Genomic DNA, 19,506 nt, shown 5'->3' on the forward strand with positions numbered 1-19,506 from the left:
TCAAGAACTTGTCCTTAAAAGAGTACTTTGACATCTTGTGAGATGTGCCTTTTCACTTTCTTGCAGAAATTTACATGAAAATATCAATACCACTCTCATGTCTGTGCAATAGGTATGGAGCTAAAGCCAAGATGTACTTAGCCTAGCTTTTCATAAAGACTGGAAGCAGTGGGATACAGCTAGCATAGACTGGTTCCAGACCTGTGAAACACCTCAGATTTGTTCGCCAAGTCCAATAGGTCTGGTGTGCTCAATAACTGCTGCTTCCCCTGGCTGGTTCCTTTCTGAACCAGCCAGACCCCCCCACCCTTCCAAACAGAAACGGCATACAAACAAAATGTCAAGCTGAATAAAATCAATGAAACAAGATTGAACAGGCTACAAATTTGTCTCTCCCCAAATGTCTTTCTTACATTTTTGGTGGTACTGATTAAACAAACGACAGGGAACATGGTATTCAGTGAGCTTGAGAGGTGCTGTTGGCTTATTTTAAAACTTTGGACAGAGCAGGGCAATCTGTTTCCCCATGCTTCCAGTCTTTATGCAAAGCTAAGATGGTCGCCTCCTTGGTCCAGCTGTGTATTTAACATGCACAGAAATTGATTGATTGATTTGAAATACTGACTTGTAAACCAGTGTTGTGGAATGATACTGCAGCACTTGTGGGTGGGTGAAGTCACACACCACAGCACAACCAGACATAAGGATAGCTTCTAGTTTACTATTTACCCACATGATTTGATGCTGAATTGGATGGGATTCTGCTAAGAACTCCCCAATATAACAATGCAGTCCCTCATAGTACTCAAACAAACAAATGAAAAAGCATATGGCCATTAAACCATGTTTGTGCATAAAAAATGTTCACTTAAGGCGGTTCAAGTTGGTTACATCACTGGTAAAGCTTTCCATGTTGATAAGTCCCTTCTAAGAAATACACATCTAGAAAGACACAGTATTGCACGTCTGCAGCATGCATCAAGCAGTTTCTGTACAAGCCCTGTTACGTGCATCTTTGCCAACTTAAGGTATAATGGCACATGGATCTGTTGCTACACTAAAAATAAATAAATATCAAATAAAAGAAACTCAATGAATGAACAAGCTGTGAATACACAAATAAATAAAGACTTTACTCAGCAACAGTGATGTGTGTGTTGCTTTAAAACTCATACAGTAGTAACATCCTGTTAGTCCTGTTGCTTTAGTCTTGTTAATGCCGGTAGTTAATTACGGTAGTCCATGTGTAATACTGTACAGGGCAGCAGCATTTACTGTTACTTTAATTGAAATGTTGTCACTGTAGTAGGAGCGCCATTAAGGGAAGAATGTCTGGTATTTAGCTCAGTTACTGCCTCATAAGCAGTCTGCTCTGAACACAATTAGCTATGCGACTCAGTCAGATCCAAAGTTTACAGAGGCGATAGCAGCCGAATGATCTACTCTTGTTATTTTGACCGTTTGATCATAAAGATAGAGAGCTTCAGAGAAGAGAGTGGTATTTAGGGAAGTACAGGCAGGGGCTGGAAGCACAAACATTTGATTATGGTTTAGATAGGAACAGTCCAACTTCAGTTAGACATAGACAGTAAGTTCTTCAGTTGTGCAAAGCTTTCATGACTATCTAAAAACTCTGCCAATCAATATATTCATGACACTGACATATGGCACTTCATTAAACATATTTTTCTCAGAAGTTGATGGAGACATACAACATACAACAACCACACAACATAAGTTGTGTTGCCAAAAACCACATGAACGCTAATATTGCACATTGTCTGTTGGATGTGTAAATGCACAACTGGTAACACATTAGTCAAAACCAACTTCATAAGGTGACAAGATGTCCATGGTTTGTGTTTTTCAGCTTGCTGTGGAGATCCTCTTTGTAGATCCTCTGTAGCCTTGTTTCAGATCACTCGCTTCTCCAAGTCCATTAGCCAATCAAATAGATCTGGTGTTGTGCTCACTGACAGTTATTTTCCCTGGCTAGAAAAACAATTGCTCAATCTGAGTTTAGTAGGGGGGATTAAGAATAGGGGCACCATCTTCCTACATATGCTAGCTACCTAGATACAATTATAAAAATAAGTGATTGAAAAATGGCGGATTACATCAGCATATTTTTTTACAATTTTAAAAAAACGACTAAAGCTTTAGTAATGAGTGTAGCAGAGAAACATGTTTAAATGGAAAGATAGGAAAATGTTAATGCTTAAGTTAGGACAAAAATGCTGTTGAAATAAATTGCAAACGAACAAAAAGTTGGCTACAAGACATCATGTCTGTTTTGGGTTGGCCATATTAATAGTAGGCAGAGCTGGAGAGTTAATTAGTCTGTTTTTATTTTTGTACATCCGCCATTGGACTAGTTAGACTAGGGAGCACAACTTGTACAACCAGCCAACCAGTTGTTGGCGTATGATGTGGGTAAATATGACCTTGTGATATAATTATGTAAAGGAGGAGAAGCTGTATAAGTGGTTCAGTCCAGCGGTGACATGTGAGCCAGAGTTGGAGCTATGCGCACCCAGCAGCCTCTGATATTCTTCAACCATCCTGCCAAACTTGTTGCTCCACTTGAACATGCAGAAGGGAAACAACTGTATCCCTCTTCTAAGGACAACTAAAACATTCCGCACTTTTTTCATACACTGCTACAGTTTAGGCTAGAATGCACACAATCAGCAGTACACACACCAGTAGATCAGGTTAAACAGGATGTAGGCGCCAGGGAATATCATGCGAGAATAGGTGTCAATGGCGTGAGTGTTCTGGATAATCCGGAAGCCGCGGATGCCCTTCTTCTTGGTCCCCGTGGGCTCGGTGTCCAGGGAGAGATGCACTACCATTCGCTCCTGTTTTTCCGACACATCTTCAGGTGCCATGGAGGCCCTTGTGTACCCCGCCAGGCTGTTGGCATCCGCCTCGCTGTATGTCCCATCTAGCATCATGGTCCTGGCGTGGGACATGCCACAGGTGCAGGGGAGTGTCTGGGACTGGGCAAAAGAAAGGAAAGAAATCAAGATTGAAAAAGAAGTTGAAAGCACCATTTGGAGACACACTCCATATGTGAAACAGTCTCTGTACCTGTTCTCTGGCTTTTTCTCTGAGCTTGCGGTCTTTACCATCCCTCACTGTCGTCAGGTAGTTGACGGCAGCATATTCGAGCACAGAAAGGAAGACAAAGACAAAACTGACCCAAAGGTAAATATCCACAGCTTTGATGTAGGAGACCCTGGGCATGGAGGCGTTGACTCCAGTGATGATGGTGGACATGGTGAGCACTGTGGTTATACCTGAAGCACAGAGAACATACAATCTTATTATGAAGAAGGTTCATATTCATGTTATCTCTGTCTGTCGGGGACAGACATCACTCTGGAACATGCAGGGCAAAAACTAGAAACTGATGAAACTGTTAGCTGTAATTGTTGGAACAATTGGAGGAGCAGTGCAGGAGCAATTTTAGGCCTTTTTTAGGGTGTTTGACGAGCTCTCGCAAGATCAGTTTTTGAGCCACAGCAGAGATTCCGTACCAATGTTAAAACAATCTTTTTTTATTCCGCCCAACAAATTCTTTGTTTCTCTTTTAATAATTAATGTATTGTTTGGACCTCATTATCTTTTAATTTGATGATGTGACTTTTAATTTTTTCATTTATTTAATATTTGCAAAATACCATTTGATTTGTAATACCACCTCACCTTTGTAGTAATAGCCCTGTGGCTCAGCATTAAAGTCAGTTTTCTTAGAAATGTTGGTGTCTTTCCAGTTACATAATTCAGTGTTTAACCTACAATGATGGTCCAAAATTATGTTAAAATGCAGTTAGCACAGTAAAATAACCTTTTTTAAAGAATTATGTTTAAAGGGTACCAGACACCCCTAAAGATGTGATCCTAGAATCGCCACTGTATTGAACCCAAAAATGTGCCAGCACCCTAATTCAGCAGTTGCATGACATGATTATTGCATGTGTCTTAGATATATTTATATGCAAATCTATATATATATATATATATATATATCCCACTTAAAATGTATTTTTGTATGCATTTCATTCCATATGACATATGATATGACAATATGATATGTTTTGGCTTATGTAGCTGTTAATAAACTCAAAAATATGTTAATTAAACAAAAGATTGATTGATTGAATACAAATCAAATTGTACACAAATACAGTATAATATTGCATATATGCTACAATAAAACAAACTAAAATCTGTTGGCCTACAGATTAAATTCGATAATGAAAATGGTTGGAAATTGATTAATTCCGACAACTATGGACAACTATTTTCAAGCAGTCCATAGTGGAAAAATAAAACTCAAATTTCTCTGAAAATTCAATCCTTTTGTTTTTTAAATGATGATGTAACATGATATAGTGTTGATGGATGTGGTGGTATGGGGGTTACACACATCAGTTACAAATTTCTTTCTTGAATCAGTCTTCATCAGTTATGAATCTTTTCACGTGTCTATATTTTTTCCAAACGAACACAAAATGGACATTCAAATACAGAAGTGGTTCAAAAGAAATATTTAAAATGCTGTGTTTCATTTGCTTTAGGTAAAGAGGTAAATTGCAAAAGATTTAACATCATAACTTCATCATCTCAAGCACCAGTAAAGTAATAACCTTTTCCTGCATTTCACAAAGGAACATAGCAGTGCTGATGATCTACAGAAAGTCTCAACGTGTAGAGCACAAATGGCAGACATGCTGATATATAGTGATGCAAGACTAAATATTAAGTTTTACAACTTTCTGAACTTGGTAACACTAAAGACCTTAATATAACTATAGTAACATGTAGACATTAAGTGCTTTGTTGTTATAGAAATGCACATTACACTCCTGAAATGAAAGTGCATCTGTTTTCCTCATGATCTGGATCAGCACACGATATCTTCAAATTAGACAGAAATACCCTCATATTTAATGATGGTCAAAATGGATCAACAAGTAAGTAATTAGGATTCATAATGTGAATGTGAGATTAACATTTTATCCTTTTACATTCAACTATATTAACAATATTGTTAAACAAAGCATTAGCTAGTGCAGATGTATTCTTGCAAACCTTTTTACATTCATTTTCTTACACTCACTCTTAAAAAAGGTTCCAGAAGATCTTTGTAACAACAGTGTCACAAGCTGAAGGTCAACATGCCTCTTCTTCAGCACTTATCCTTTTCCTTTAACTGCGCCAACCTTTAGTATGCATCTGGATTGAACTGTTTAGCAGTGGTCTCTTACAATTAAAAAAATTAAATTAAATTAAAGCTGCGAGCAGCGATGGACGGGCCCTCGCGCCTCTGCGCGCGTCTGGGTTTCCGGCGGACGCCGCTCCTTGCGATTGTGCATTTGTGCGGCACTCAGACGCCACAAACCGTCACCAATGAAAAGGGAACTCCCCGCCGAGTTCAACGATACCTCACACAAGACTACGTCATACGGTTCATTAGCTGTGAAAGGGGGCGTGGCTAAAGCATAGGGGGCGGGTCCAACCATCACCAATTAAAAATGAAGCCTCTGCTGAGATGAATGATAACTCACACAAGACTCTACCTTAAATGGGTTAGCATGTATGAAAGGGGGCGTGGCTTAAACATAGGGGACAGTCCAAACCATCACCAATGAAGAAGGAAGTCTCTGCTGAGTTCAATGATACCTCACACAAGGGTATACCTTAAACGGTTCAAATGTTATGAAAGGGGGCGTGGCTTATGCATAGGGGGCGGGTCAAACCATCACCAATAAAGAAGGAACTCTCTGCTGAGTTCAATGACACCTCACACAAGACTCTACCTTAAACAGTTCAAATGGTATGAAAGGGGGCGTGGCCTGATTAAGTGGGCGTGGTCATATTATAGGGGGCGGCTCAGTATCACACGTAGACCACACATTCTGAGTTTCATGCAAATCGGATGATGTTTGTCATATAAGGCAGATTTCCTGTTGCCAGCGGGGGGTGCTATGACCAAAAGTCAATTTTGGCCTGTAGGTGTCCTCAGGCATGGACCCTTGTCAATTGTGAGAAATTTCAGGCAGATATGACAACGTACACTCAAGTTACAACAACTTCTTTGTTCATCGCTAAACACTCAAAATGGCCGCCACGCCACGCCCACACCGCCTGACAAAAAGTTTTTATTTTAATAACTTTTCATTGTTAAGGTGTTGGGATGGTACAGACCAAGTTTGAAGTCCATCGGATAAAATCTCTAGGAGGAGTTCGTTAAAGTATAGCACCTTGACTTTTAGGCCTACTTCCTGTTGCCACTAGGGGGCGCTATGACTTTAAGTAAATATCGGCCTTTATTTGTCCTCAGGGTTGGACTCTTATGAATCCTGAAAAGTTTCGAGGTAATCGGACAACATACACACGAGTTACATCCACTTCCTGTTTCGGCGGCAAAATGCACAAAATGGCCGCCCTGCCACGGCCACGCCCTATGACGAAAAGTTTTTCTTTTAACAACTTTTCCTCTTTAACATCTTAAGATGGCACAGACCGAGTTTGAAGTTTATTGGATGAAATCTCAACATGTGGAAATGGCCAAAAATCGCACTAATTTCGAACATTTAATTCAAAATGGCGGACTTCCTGTTGGGTTTAGGGTATGGCTCTAATGAAGTTTTCTGTACATCTTGACATGTTACATAAGTGTACCAAGTTTCGTGAGTCTACGTTAAACGCACTGCAGGGGCTCAATTTTCTTAACTTTCTAGGGGGCGCTAGCGAGCCATTTTTGTGCGCCTATTCCCGAAACCCTTAAGATACTTAAATTTTCACCAGACTTGATGCGACCGCCAAATTTGGTGAGTTTTTGAATATATTAAGCCCCTGAAAAAGCCAATTCATTTGACGGGAAAATAATAATAGAATTATTCCTTCAGTTTCAATAGGACCTTCGCCGCTGTCGGCGCTCGGGCCCTAATAAAAAAATAAAACAGACCAGAGAGTAGACTCATAGAAAGTGCATTCCTTTTTGCAGTAAGGCTGTCATTCATAGTGCTGAATGTCCTCTTGCACTCACTAGTGGAAACAATAGTCCTGATAGTTTTTAGTAGAGGCTCTAATGCAGCAAGTGTTGCCAAAGGACCATGATCCATAATCGATCTTTGCCTACTGATGGTACTTGTTGATTTTTGGGTAGCTGCTTTTTTTGTCTTTTGTTTTGTCTGTTGTCTGCTGTGCTCAGACTCTGCTGCATTCAGGAAGTGTCTTTTTTAAGAGCAGATAAAATAAAAAGGGGAGTTCATATATATATCTGACTGCTTGATTTTGTCGATGGAAAACTCCATGTAGCAATACGTTATAATATTGAAGCATTATGATGTTGAATCGTTTTGAATTGACAGGATAATCATAATTGAATCGTGAGACCAGTGAAGATTTACACGCCTACTGTACATCTAACTCCTCTTTAGGCCAACTTTAAGGATCTAGGATTTTCATGTCATGCATTAGCTTTTTATAAGAACTGTCCAGCGTTTATTTGTCCAAGTCTGTGGTTCACACGTTTTTGTCCACAGCTGCACGAGCTGTAGTCACATGTGGGCCAGGAATGGAAACTATGGACTCAAACACTTGCATAACTCGAGTCAACAGACTGTCTGCTGGCACTGTCATCTCTCTTTTTTGGTGTTGCAGAGAGAGGTAGCTAAGCTCTGTGAGCGCATCATACATCAGTCCCAGATTGTTGACAAATGCTGCAGATGTGAGCACATCATCAAGCCCTTTATATTTTGCCCCGTCACTGGAATCTCTGCTTATGTCATTTGTTGCTTATGGAAGAAGTACTTTGCACATCCAACACTTCTTTTGTACAAGTGAAATGTGTGTTTATTGAGAAACACTCCCATTGATAAGTGATTGTCAACTGTCCCAAACCTAGGGACACAGAATGGGAGGATCAGAATGTATATAAGACCATTGTTGTGTTCATGGTTGCAAATACTCTTGACAAAGGTCCAGAGGGACCGAAACGTTAGTTTTCATTAATATGATGCAGAGCAGCAAAAAGTGATCATGAAGGACTTTTACTTAATGCCACCCATCGGACGGACAAAAAATGTCCTATCGTTAGTAGGCGCTGTCTAACTTCTTGTGCACACTGTCCTAAGTCCCTTTGATTTTTTGGGCAAGCATGGTACAGCAAGTAGAGTTATCAAAAAAGACCTGAAAAAAATTGAGGCCAGAAACTTCCTTGATGACATCACCTACTGCTAGCTCCAGCCGGTGGTTTAAGCAGTGCCGCACAAAAATGCCCAGGAATTTACTGCACAGCTGGCTAGCATACCGCTCTTCTCCCTAGCATTACTGATGCCCCATCACAAGTAAAATAATCTAGACACTGATCTAAAAAGTCCTCGGTGAAATGTAAAAAAGTCAATGAACTCCCCAAAATAAATTTCAGGGTAAGCATCCACTAATGCTGAACGTAGACATACACCTCACACAGATTTGCCACTTGAAAATACAGTTTCCTGTTATTTTTTGTGATGTCTTTTGCAATTTTTTCCTTCATCAAATCTGCAATATGGTTGAGTATTACTCCACACGTCTTACTGGATTGCAAGACCCTGCCCATATTTAGTCCATTCAGGTGTTGCAAACTCAAATCAACTGGCATGTCCGCCAGCGGCCAGCAATGCTTGCCTACTTTATTTGCTGTTTGAATGATTCTTGCCATGCTCTCGTAATCTGATGCATGCATAGCCAGTACCTGCTTCTCAATTGCTTCACGTGAAGCCCATTTTAGTGTGTCAGTAGTCTTTTTATGAGCAAGTGATTCTTGGTTATTTAATCTCTTTCCTAAGGCCTAGATCGTGTTTGTACTCATCATGGCTGAAGTGCGTCACCACACACTCGCACCTTTCAGTCAAAGGTTTCAGTCTTGTCCACAGTGTACTCCCAGAGATTTAACATGTCTGCAAATTTATCATCCAAGATTCTTATCTTTTCACAATGAACCAATCATTTGCCTTGCAGAAACAGTGCTCTTGGTCCCTCATCCAGCAGTCAGGTGCACTGTGCCCAATGTGCGAACTGCCACCCAGTTTCGTAGCTGTTGGGGGGAGTTGTGTTTAGATAGTTGTGTTTAGATCACAGAGATGCAGTTTGCAGCATGGTTGCCAGATCCCGCAAGAGAAACAAGCAAGCAACTAGGCTCTCCAAATGAAACAAAAAAAAAACAAATAGTCACAATAGGTCAGTCAGTAGGGAGTTGGATTGGGAACTGGAGGGTTGCTGGTTCAAGTCCCCATACGGATCAGTATGGGCACTGCCGAGATGCTCTTGAGCAAGGCCCCCTCACTCTGACATCCCTCCATTAGTGCATGTTTAGGTACTGAGCATGTGTGTAATTCAGGCCTGTGTTTAATGTGTGTAATAACAACAGAGTGGAAACATTGTAAATTCCCCTTGTGGGATTAATAAAGTATACATTATTTTATATATATTAGGGCTGGGCAACGATTCAAAGTTTTGATCGCGATTAATCGCACGATTTCCCTGATTAATCGCATTGTTATACGCAAATTATAGTGTATAGTGCAATTTTATTTAAAATGTTCTGCCATATGAACAAAAGTGCCATAACATTTGTTCTGCAAACACTTAATATCAGTATTTTGTTTATACAGTAGCAGTTAAAATATTTAGTGTAAATCTCAACTTAAACAATGTAATCAGAAAAGGAAAACTGTCATCATAACAATCATAACATTAAAACTAACTCCAAGGTAATTATGGTTACCCAGTGATGTCCACTAGTCCCCAGTGAGAGTAACACGTTGTAAAGTTGTCGCTTTTGCAGTCCTCTCCTTTTCATTCAACTCGTGTATTCTTCTTGTGATGGTGCGTCTTGAGGGAATCTCATACCTGCCGTCATTTGTTTTGCGATTCTCAGAATGTTTCTCAGACCGACGTCCTCCACGACACTAATGGGCCTGCAGTCTGTAGCTATCCACTTCGCTACTTTGTTTATCTATACTTCTCACACACGCTGCATCTAATGTAGTCTGCCGTCGCGCCACTGTTTGTTTTGTTGAATTATTTGCTGGTATCACCTGTGTGTATTGCATTTAGGTGATATTTCAGACTGGAAGTACTCTGGTGATAAGGAAATTCACATTTGCAGTGTTTACAAATAACTTTGGTTCTGTCTACTGCGCCGTCTAGAAGAACTTTAAAATTAAAATGTCCATGTAAAAGTTCTGTAACCTTCTCCATGTTTGTTGGTTTGTTTATCCGCCAATTCTTTTCTTTTCCAGTTCCTGTAAGCACGGCATCAGTCAGCAACAGACTTTTACAAAATAAAAGAAATAAGCGTTATCGGCCTTAATTAATTAATAAGTTAACTTGCCCAGCCCTATTTTATATATATATATACAATGTATATATATACACACAGTGGGGCAAAAAAGTATTTAGTCAGCCACTTATTGTACAAGTTCTCCAACTTTAAAAGATGAGAGAGCCCTGTAATTTTCAATACAGGTACACTTCAACTATGAGAGACAAAATGAGCAAAAAAATCCAGAAAATCACATTGTAGGATTTTTAATAAATTAATTGGTAAATTCCTCGGTAAAATAAGTATTTGGTCACCTACAAACAGGCAAGATTTCTGGCTCTCACAGACCTGAAACTTCTTCTTTAAGAAGCTCCTCTGTCCTCCACTCGTTACCTGTATTAATGGCACCTGTTTGAACTTGTTATCAGTATAAAAGATACCTGTCCACAACTTCAAACAGTCACACTCCAAAATCCACTATGGCCAAGACCAAAGAGCTGTCAAAGGACACCAGAAACAAAATTGTAGACCTGCACCAGGCTGGAAAGACTGAATCTGCAATAGGTAAGCAGCTTAGTGTGAAGAAATCAACTGAGCAATCATTAGAGAATGGAAGACATACAAGACCACTGATAATCTCCCTCGATCTGGGGCTCCACGTAAGATCTCACCCCGTGGGGTCAAAATGATCACAAGAACGATGAGCAAAAATCCCAGAGGGGACCTAGTGAATGACCTGCAGAGAGCTGGGACCAAAGTAACAAAGGCTACCATCAGTAACACACTATGCCGCAAGGGACTCAAATCCTGCAGTGCCAGACGTGTCACCCTGCTTAAGCCAGTACATGTCCAGGCCCGTCTGAAGTTTGCTAGAGAGCATTTTGATGATCCAGAAGAGGATTGGGAGAATGTTATATGGTCAGATGAAACCAAAATAGAACTTTTTGGTAAAAACTCAACTCGTCGTGTTTGGAGGAGAAAGAATGCTGAGTTGCATCCAAAGAACACCATACCTACTGTTAAGCATGGGGGTGGAAACATCATGCTTTGGGGCTGTTTTTCTGCAAAGGGACCAGGACGACTGATCCGTGTAAAGGAAAGAATGAATGGGGCCATATATCGTGAGATTTTGAGTGAAAACCTCCTTCCATCAGCAAGGACATTGAAGATGAAACGTGGGTGGGTCTTTTAGAATGACAATGATCCCAAACACCCCACCCGGGCAACGAAGGAGTGGCTTCGTAAGAAGCATTTCAAGGTCCTGGAGTGGCCTAGCCAGTCTCCAGATCTCAACCCCATAGAAAATCTTTGGAGGGAGTTGAAAGTCTGTGTTGCCCAGCGACAGCCCCAAAACATCACTGCTCTAGAGGAGATCTGCATGGAGGAAATACCAGCAACAGTGTGTGAAAACCTTGTGAAGACTTACAGATAACGTTTGACCTCTGTCATTGCCAACAAAGGGTATAAAACAAAGTATTGAGATGAACTTTTGTTATTGACCAAATACTTATTTTCCACCAAAATTTGCAAATAAATTCATAAAAAATCCTACAATGTGATTTTCTGGATTGATTTCCTCTCATAATTGAAGTGTACCTATGATGAAAATTACAGGCCTCTCTCATCTTTTTAAGTGGGAGAACTTGCACAATTGGTGGCTGACTAAATACTTTTTTGCCCCACTGTGTATATATGTGTGTGTGTATGTGTGTGTATATATATATATATATATATATATATATATATATATATACGTACATACATACATACACACAGTGCATACGGAAAGTATTCACATTGCTTAACTTTTTCAACATTGTTATGTTATAGCCTTATTCCAAAATGGATGAAATAAATTTTTTTCCTCAAAATTCTACACATAATACCCCATAATGACAACTTGGAAAATAAGTTTGTTAGATTATTTGCAAATTTATTAAAAATAAAATAATGAAGAAATCACTTGTACATAAATATTCACAGCCTTTGCAATCAAGCTCAAAATTGAGCTCAGGTGCATTCTATTTCCACTGATCATCCTTGAGATGTTTCTACAGTTTAATTGGAGTCCAACTGTGGTAAATTCAGTTGACATGATTTAGAAAGGCCCACACCTGTCTATATAAGGGCCCACAGTTAACAGTGCATGCCAGACCACAAAACAGGCATGAAGTCAAAGGAATTGTCTGTAGACGTCTGTGACAGGATTGTCTTGATGCACAGATCTGGGGAAGGGTACAGAAAAGTTTCTGCTGCTTTAAAAGTTCCCAATGAGCACAGTGGCCTCCAGCATCCATAAATGGAAGAAGTTTGGAACCACCAGGACTCTTCCTAGAGCTGGCCGTCCCTCTAAACTGAGTGATTGGGGAGAAGGGCTTTAGTTAGGGAGGTGACCAATAACCCGATGGTCACTCTGACAGAGCTCCAGCGTTCCTCTGAGGAGAGAGAAGAACCTTCCAGAAGGACGACCATTGCTGCGGCACTCCACCAATCAGGCCTGTATGGTAGGGTGGCCAGACAGAAGTCACTCCTTATTGAAAGACTCTCAGACCATGAGAAACAAAAATCTTAGCGTTATGTTTGGAGGACACCAGGCACCGTTCATCACCTGGCCAATACCATCCCTACAGTGAAGCATGGTGGTGGCAGCATCTGGGAGACTAGTCAGGATTGAGGGAAAGATGAATGCAGCAATGTACAGAGACATCCTGGAAGAAAACCTGCTCTAGAGCGCTCTTGACCTCAGACTGGGGCGACTGTTCATCTTTCAAGAGGACAACGACCCTAAGCACACAGCCAAGATATCGAAGGAGTGGCTTCAGGACAACTCTGTAAATGTCCTAGAGTGGCCCAGCCAGAGCCCAGACTTGAATCCCATTGAACATCTCTGGAGGGATCTGAAAATGGCTGTGCACCGACGCTCCCCATCCAACCTGATGGAGCTCGAGACGTTCTGTAAAGAGGAATGGGCGATGTGTGTGTGTGTGTGTGTGTGTATATATATATATATATATATATATATATATATATATATATATATATATATATATATATATATATATATATATATATATTGCATTTCGATGTGTGTGTATATATATATTTGCATTTCACAAACCATTTGAAAAAAATACTGTAACTTCTAATAACATTTTCCTTATTAATACTCTGCTTTTGGTGATGCGTACCTAGACTCACCAGGAGGTGGAGGTAAGCAATAAGAAGTGACGGTACTCCATACCGGTGAGTACCAGCCCATTTCCGGCACTGAGAAGGAGGTCCACAGACAAACAATGGAGATTAGTGATTGGCTGTTAGGTACACACATTCACAGCTCATCCATGTTTTTGTCTGGCTGCTGATTGCCACAGAAACATTCACTGGGAATTATTTGCGACTCTCGTCAAGGGAGAGGAATTAAGGTCTGCCCAAAAAGTTGCTGGATTTGTCCCTATGTGCTTTAAGAGTAATCACTAAAGGGGTCATGTAAGTCACCAAGTCTAGCATAAAGATTTTAAGGTAACACTGACGCTGTAACTCTCCCTTAAAATAAAAAAAAATTAGTGTACAAATTAAATGTGTTAATTTCCTTTTAAGGTACTGGTAGATGCAATAGATTATTTTTTATTTTAGATAAAAAGCTAACTGTTTACCCCTGCTTCCAGCCTTTATTCTAAGGTACGCTAACCACATTCTTATTCCAACTTCATACTTACCGTAATGGGGACATGAGATTGAAATTAACCTTATTTTAACAGTTTAATTCCTGTGCTAACCAGCTTATGCTTTCAGGTCACTGTGGTGTGATTGTACACCAGTGTTGGGCAAGTTACTTCCAAAATGTAATACATTATAGATTACTAGTTACTGTCATTTCAGAGTAATTAGTTATACTGACCACGGGAACAGAGACGGGACAGCTCGCTTCAACGCAGCGTAATAGCTCCTGAAAATAATGTCCATCTCGCACATGTATCTGTCCCTGCAGTCATGTCAACCATCGAATACAGCAACAGGAAATAATACTCACAGCTTTTTCTTTTCCTGTGAAAAAATGTTTTGCGGTGTTGGTGAGTTCTTAAAAAAAAAAAAAAAAAAAAAACACCACTAAATGTTGCGTTAAAATGCGTTGTAACTCACGTTACTGCGATTGTAACGGGTACAATATTACCAAAATGTAATTAGTAATGTGTTAAATTACTTCATCACAGCAAAAAGGAATACATTACTGTAACTGCGTTACTTTTGTAACGTGTTACTCCGAACACTGATGTACATACATTAAATTTGAACAGGCAGGCTGGTCATTGTGTTGCATATCTTCCTACCTAATGAGACTCTGGCAGGGACGGCCCTGCGGTCGATCCAGAAGGACACCCAGGACAGCATGACCATCAGAGTGGCTGGGAAGTAGGTCTGCAGCAGGAAAAAGAAGATGTGACGCCGCAGAGTGAAGTTGATGTACAGACGGTTGTACCAGCCTGGTCGAGGGAAGAAGGAAAATACAGTGAATGTTTGAAAATAGTTTTATGTGTCAGAGTTAAAACAGAAGAAATGCTAAAATGCCACGATATACACAGAGCCAGGTGAAGTAAACTAATCTGCACAGGGATGATAGAAATCTGGATGGGCTATAAAACCAAACGAAACAATGAACAAACAAAAACCCATCTGAATAGAAAAGAGATAATTGCATTGGATAACACAGCAAGATTACAATAGGTTATAGTTCCTGAGTTGCAAAACATTTCTCAGAGGAACAGCTTTCCTCTGCATACATTGTTAACCTAATTGGTTGAGTAAAAACCTCATTAGGCAAAATTAAAAAGTAAAAGCTCTGAAAATGAACTTTAACTGGAAGCTTAACTCAGTAACAGCTTACAGCTGTTATATATATTAATATAACTAATATTTGTTTCCTACCTTTAGTAGCACTATTTCGTAACATGATAAATTGTTAGTGTGGTTTGTTGATTGTGGTAAATAACTATACTAAATTTTTCTCTAAAGACAAGTTTGTTAGGCCTGCTGCTCATAGGTAGCTTCTCTGTCTCTCCTCTCTCCCTCCCCACTGTCTGTCTCTAATTGCAGGGGTGGAGTCTGGTGTGCGGGAGTCAGGGTTCCTTCTGCAGCTCATCTACCACAATCAACCTCTGCTTCATATACCCGGTCATTCCTCCACTCTGCGTCAGATCATAGTCAAGACGATCACATTGATGCTACGTTCACACGTAGCCGGCTATTTTCATAAACGGACATTTCAACCTCTCTGTTTTCAGAAAAGTGTTCATGCTGAGTTTATATGTACCCGTGTATATATGCCGTCAAGAGCATGCCAAACCTTTAGGTGGCAGTGTAACGAGAAGCTCAAGCCCACGTTAGCCAATCAAAATCCTGACAATAGCAATAACAGAAACCAATCACGTCCTCTTTCTCTCTCCCGGCTGCCTAAACCTCCGTTTGTCTCAGTTTACATGCAAACGAAGATTTCCAAAATCTCCACTTTGGCCGGAATTTTTAGAAATAAACGTTTTCTGTGATTAAAAACGGGGTTTTCGTGTAAATGAGAGGCCAAACCGCAGGAAGTATCTGCGTCTTCCCTTCGTGTAAACAGGGCCTACTATTGGAACCTGACTCCTGCCGTCCACTGGACCAGACAACCACCACTAGCCCTCATCACTAGCTGTCCACTGGATAATTCTGACGGAACCACACCTGCACGGAACCGTCTGGACCTGTTCGCCTCTCTGGAAATGCTTGAGCTCATTCAAAATATGCGTGTCATTACACAGTGTAAGAAAAGTGAAGACACACCACAGGCATATCAGGTCTCTGCACCTAGGTGGTAGTTATGACCACTTGGGTCAGAGACAAGGATATGTTCAAGCGGTTTGGATATCAAGTCCAAAATGGCGGTCAAGACAAAGTACTGTCCTTTACAAAAGTTTGAAATGTGATAGGAACAGAAAATATTGCATTATTTGCTAAAATAGTGAGAAAATGAATAATAATAATTATATAGAAATTACATATACTTTCACAATTCAAATACACACTTTAAATTAAAAGCATTAACTGCAATTGACAGAGTGCAGAAGAAAGCAGACGATATTAAAACATATATCTGTTCATTTAATATCTTGCCTTTGGCTAGCCTCATTGAGGTTCACCTCAGCCAATACAATTACTTCAGGCTGATTAACGCGTCAGCAGTAGAATGAGGGCCCCTATTGATTCCCTGTGTGTTCTCCAACTTGATTATGCGTTGATTAAACATGAATTTGTTTAAGAATATGCACCATGCAAGCATCATTTCAACTAAAATATTAACAGCATCAAAAGTACATTTTGACACGGGGCCTCTCAACAATACAGCACCTCAAGATTAGGTACAAATGCGCAGTCATATTAAGGTCTTTTCCATTTCTGTTTATATTAATCCATTAATCAAATGACTTTATACTAATTGCCACACAGTAAACATGAGGACTTTGGGCCCCCTTGGAGCAATCACCATTTTGGGGTGAACTGCCCTTATATACTGTAAAATACCTACAGACTGGAGATTTGTTTTGCCAGTCTACCTGTGCTGCTGTAGAAAGCCAGTCTGGAAGTAGTGTGAAACTTCTGGATGAGGAACTGAGACAGAGAAATCCTGTCATCAGTGCTCAGGGACTCATCACCGCTTTTCCAATACAGCATCAGGTCTTCGTCTGTGTAAGCATCTGAAGGACAGAAAGCATGATTGTAAATAAATAGTTGTACTAGTTTCAGTATCAGCAGGATGAATAATGGCTAGTATGTGAGAATTTCCTGTAACCAATAACATCAATGTGTTAATACCCAATGTGAAACAATGCCATTGAAGGCCCTGAACAGCTTAAACACAGTTAAAATGCTGACAGCTAAATGGTGTAAAGTGTGATTGTATTTCACTGGAAAGGATATCAACACCGGGATGTGCAACAGTCTGCAGCTAAAGACACAAACTAGCTGCACTATGGCCACTGCCACTGTTGTAGAAACAACACAGATGTGACTTAATGGTGCATTCACTTGCAACAAGTGAGACTTGTGGTTCAGTTCAGTTCAATTTTATTTATAGTATCAAATCATAACAAGAGTTATTTCGAGACACTTTACAGATAGAGTAGTCTAGACCACACTCTATACTGGTGGTGCATTGTGCAATGAACAAGTCGTTCTTTAATGTCACCAACTGTCGTTTTGTGTTCTTCTTTTTTTTCTTTTTAAATCTTTTTATAAAGTATCAGTTCAGGCATTGTTTAGGCACCGGCATTGTTTGAAAAGTATTGTTTTAGCACCAGTATCTGTAAAACCCCAACCCTAGACTGATTGATTGACATCTTCCTGAGTGTCTTGTTAGCTTTGTTTCACCTGTTAGGCCAGGACTAGTCTTGCAAGCCTCTGGAGGAGAGGGTCGCCTCCCTTTGCCAATGGGTTGTTGGGTTGGGGCGTGACTCACAATCTGACTGTTGTTTGTGCATATGCAGAGAGCAGCAGCTCGGAGTATTCAGCCTTTTTGTAGACCCTGAATGGAGTCCTACATGGGGCTCCAGTAGGGGACTCCATAGTTATGCTGAGAGACTTCAACGCACACGTAGACAATGATAGAGACACCTGGAGAGGCGTGATTTCGGACGAACAGCATCTGCCGTGAAAGAGGCAAAGCAGCGGGTGTGGGAGAAGTTCAGAGAAGACGTGGAGAAGGACTTTTGGTTGGCTCCAACGTGTTTCTGTAAAACCGTCCGCCACCTCAGGAGGGGAAACAGCGAACCATCCAAGCATCAACTGAGGAGGTAATTGGGCTGTGGAAGGAGCACTTTGAGAAACTCCTGAATCCAACTAACACACCCTCTTTGGTAGAGGCAGAGCTGGAGGCTGATGGTGGATCATTGTCAACTTCCCTGGCGGAAGACACTTCTCAGCCTCCCTGGAAAAGTCTACTCCAAGATGCTGGAAAAGAGGATTCGGATGATGGTCGAAACCTCAGATTGAAAAGGAATAATGCGGATTCCCTCCTGGTTGTGGAAAAACGGACCAGCTCTTCTATCTCACAAGGATTGTGGAGGGGGCCTAAGACAATGCCCATCCAGTCTACATGTGTTTTGTGGATCTGGTGAAGGCGTATGACCGGGTTGGGAGGTTAATCACCAGAAAATCTGAGGCCATGGTTCCCAGAAAGAAACCGGTGGAGTGCCTACTCTGGGTGGGGACTGAGTCCTTACCCCAAGTAAAGGACTTCAAGTACCTAGGGGTACTTGAGATTTTTTTCAGGAGAGTGGCTGACATCTCCCTTAGAGATAGGGTGAGAAGCTCAGTCATCCGTTAGGAACTCAGAGTAGAGCCGCTGCACCTTTGCGTCGAAAGGATCCAGTTGAGGTGGTTAGGGCATCTGTTGAGGATTCCCCTTGGGCGCCTCCCTAGGTAAATGTTCCAGGCACGTCCAGCTGGGAGGAGGCCTTAGGGAAGACCGAGGACTAGGTGGAGATATTACATCTCCACCGTGGCCTGGGAATGCCTCGGGATCCCCCAGTCAGAGCTGCTAATGTGGCTCGGGAAAGGGAAGTTTGAAGTCCCCTGCTGAAGCTGCTGCCCCTGCGACCCGACACCCGGATTGATGAGCGGTTGAAGATGGATGGATGGTCTCGCAAGGAACTTGTTTTGGTGAAACATTTGCAAAATTAGCTGGATACATGGTTTAACGTAATTTGCTCTTACCAGTTTATTGCCCTGTGTATTTTGTCCATAGCAAATCCCCACCAATTGGTCCCCAAACCTCCCAGTTAGATAATAAATGCCTTAAACATATTCTTTGTAAATCTTGACTATCATTCCCTGAAAGAACAAAGCAGGCCTGCCATATTGCACAATCCAAATGTTCTTCTAAACTTTCAATTTTCAGCATGTATCTTGCTAGCTTGAAGTTTGTTGTTTTTGTTTCCTGAAACGAACAGAGGTGTGGGTGTTCAAGGCTTTAACATCCACTGTTGTTCTGCACCAACCTCTTACTGATAAATAACACTATAATGAAACAGTAATTAATAACTATTTTGTGTTTTAGTCAGTGTGGTGTTGATTTGGGCACATGCTGCAAAAATGCTTTGTGCCTTTCATAATTAGTCTTCTAAGCAATAGAGTGGAGTGGTCAGTGCATATGA

At 40.8% G+C, this 19,506-nt stretch overlaps 1 protein-coding gene across 1 annotated transcript in view; it reads right to left on the reverse strand.

Moving 5' to 3' along the window:
• Positions 1 to 2,687: 2,687 nt before the first annotated feature.
• The window catches only part of LOC114573466 (gamma-aminobutyric acid receptor subunit rho-2), a 38,015-nt gene continuing 21,196 nt past the window's right edge, over positions 2,688 to 19,506 (reverse strand). Inside the window, exons 6-9 of the mRNA XM_028605684.1 lie at positions 16,909 to 17,049; positions 14,653 to 14,805; positions 3,094 to 3,302; positions 2,688 to 2,996 (exon numbers count right to left, since the gene is read on the reverse strand). Coding sequence (XP_028461485.1) covers positions 2,688 to 2,996; positions 3,094 to 3,302; positions 14,653 to 14,805; positions 16,909 to 17,049 — 812 coding nt within the window. The remainder of the gene's footprint in view (positions 2,997 to 3,093; positions 3,303 to 14,652; positions 14,806 to 16,908; positions 17,050 to 19,506) is intronic.

Source organism: Perca flavescens, chromosome 18 (genome assembly GCF_004354835.1).
Source record: "Perca flavescens isolate YP-PL-M2 chromosome 18, PFLA_1.0, whole genome shotgun sequence".
In the NCBI taxonomy this organism is placed as follows: Eukaryota; Metazoa; Chordata; class Actinopteri; order Perciformes; family Percidae; genus Perca; species Perca flavescens.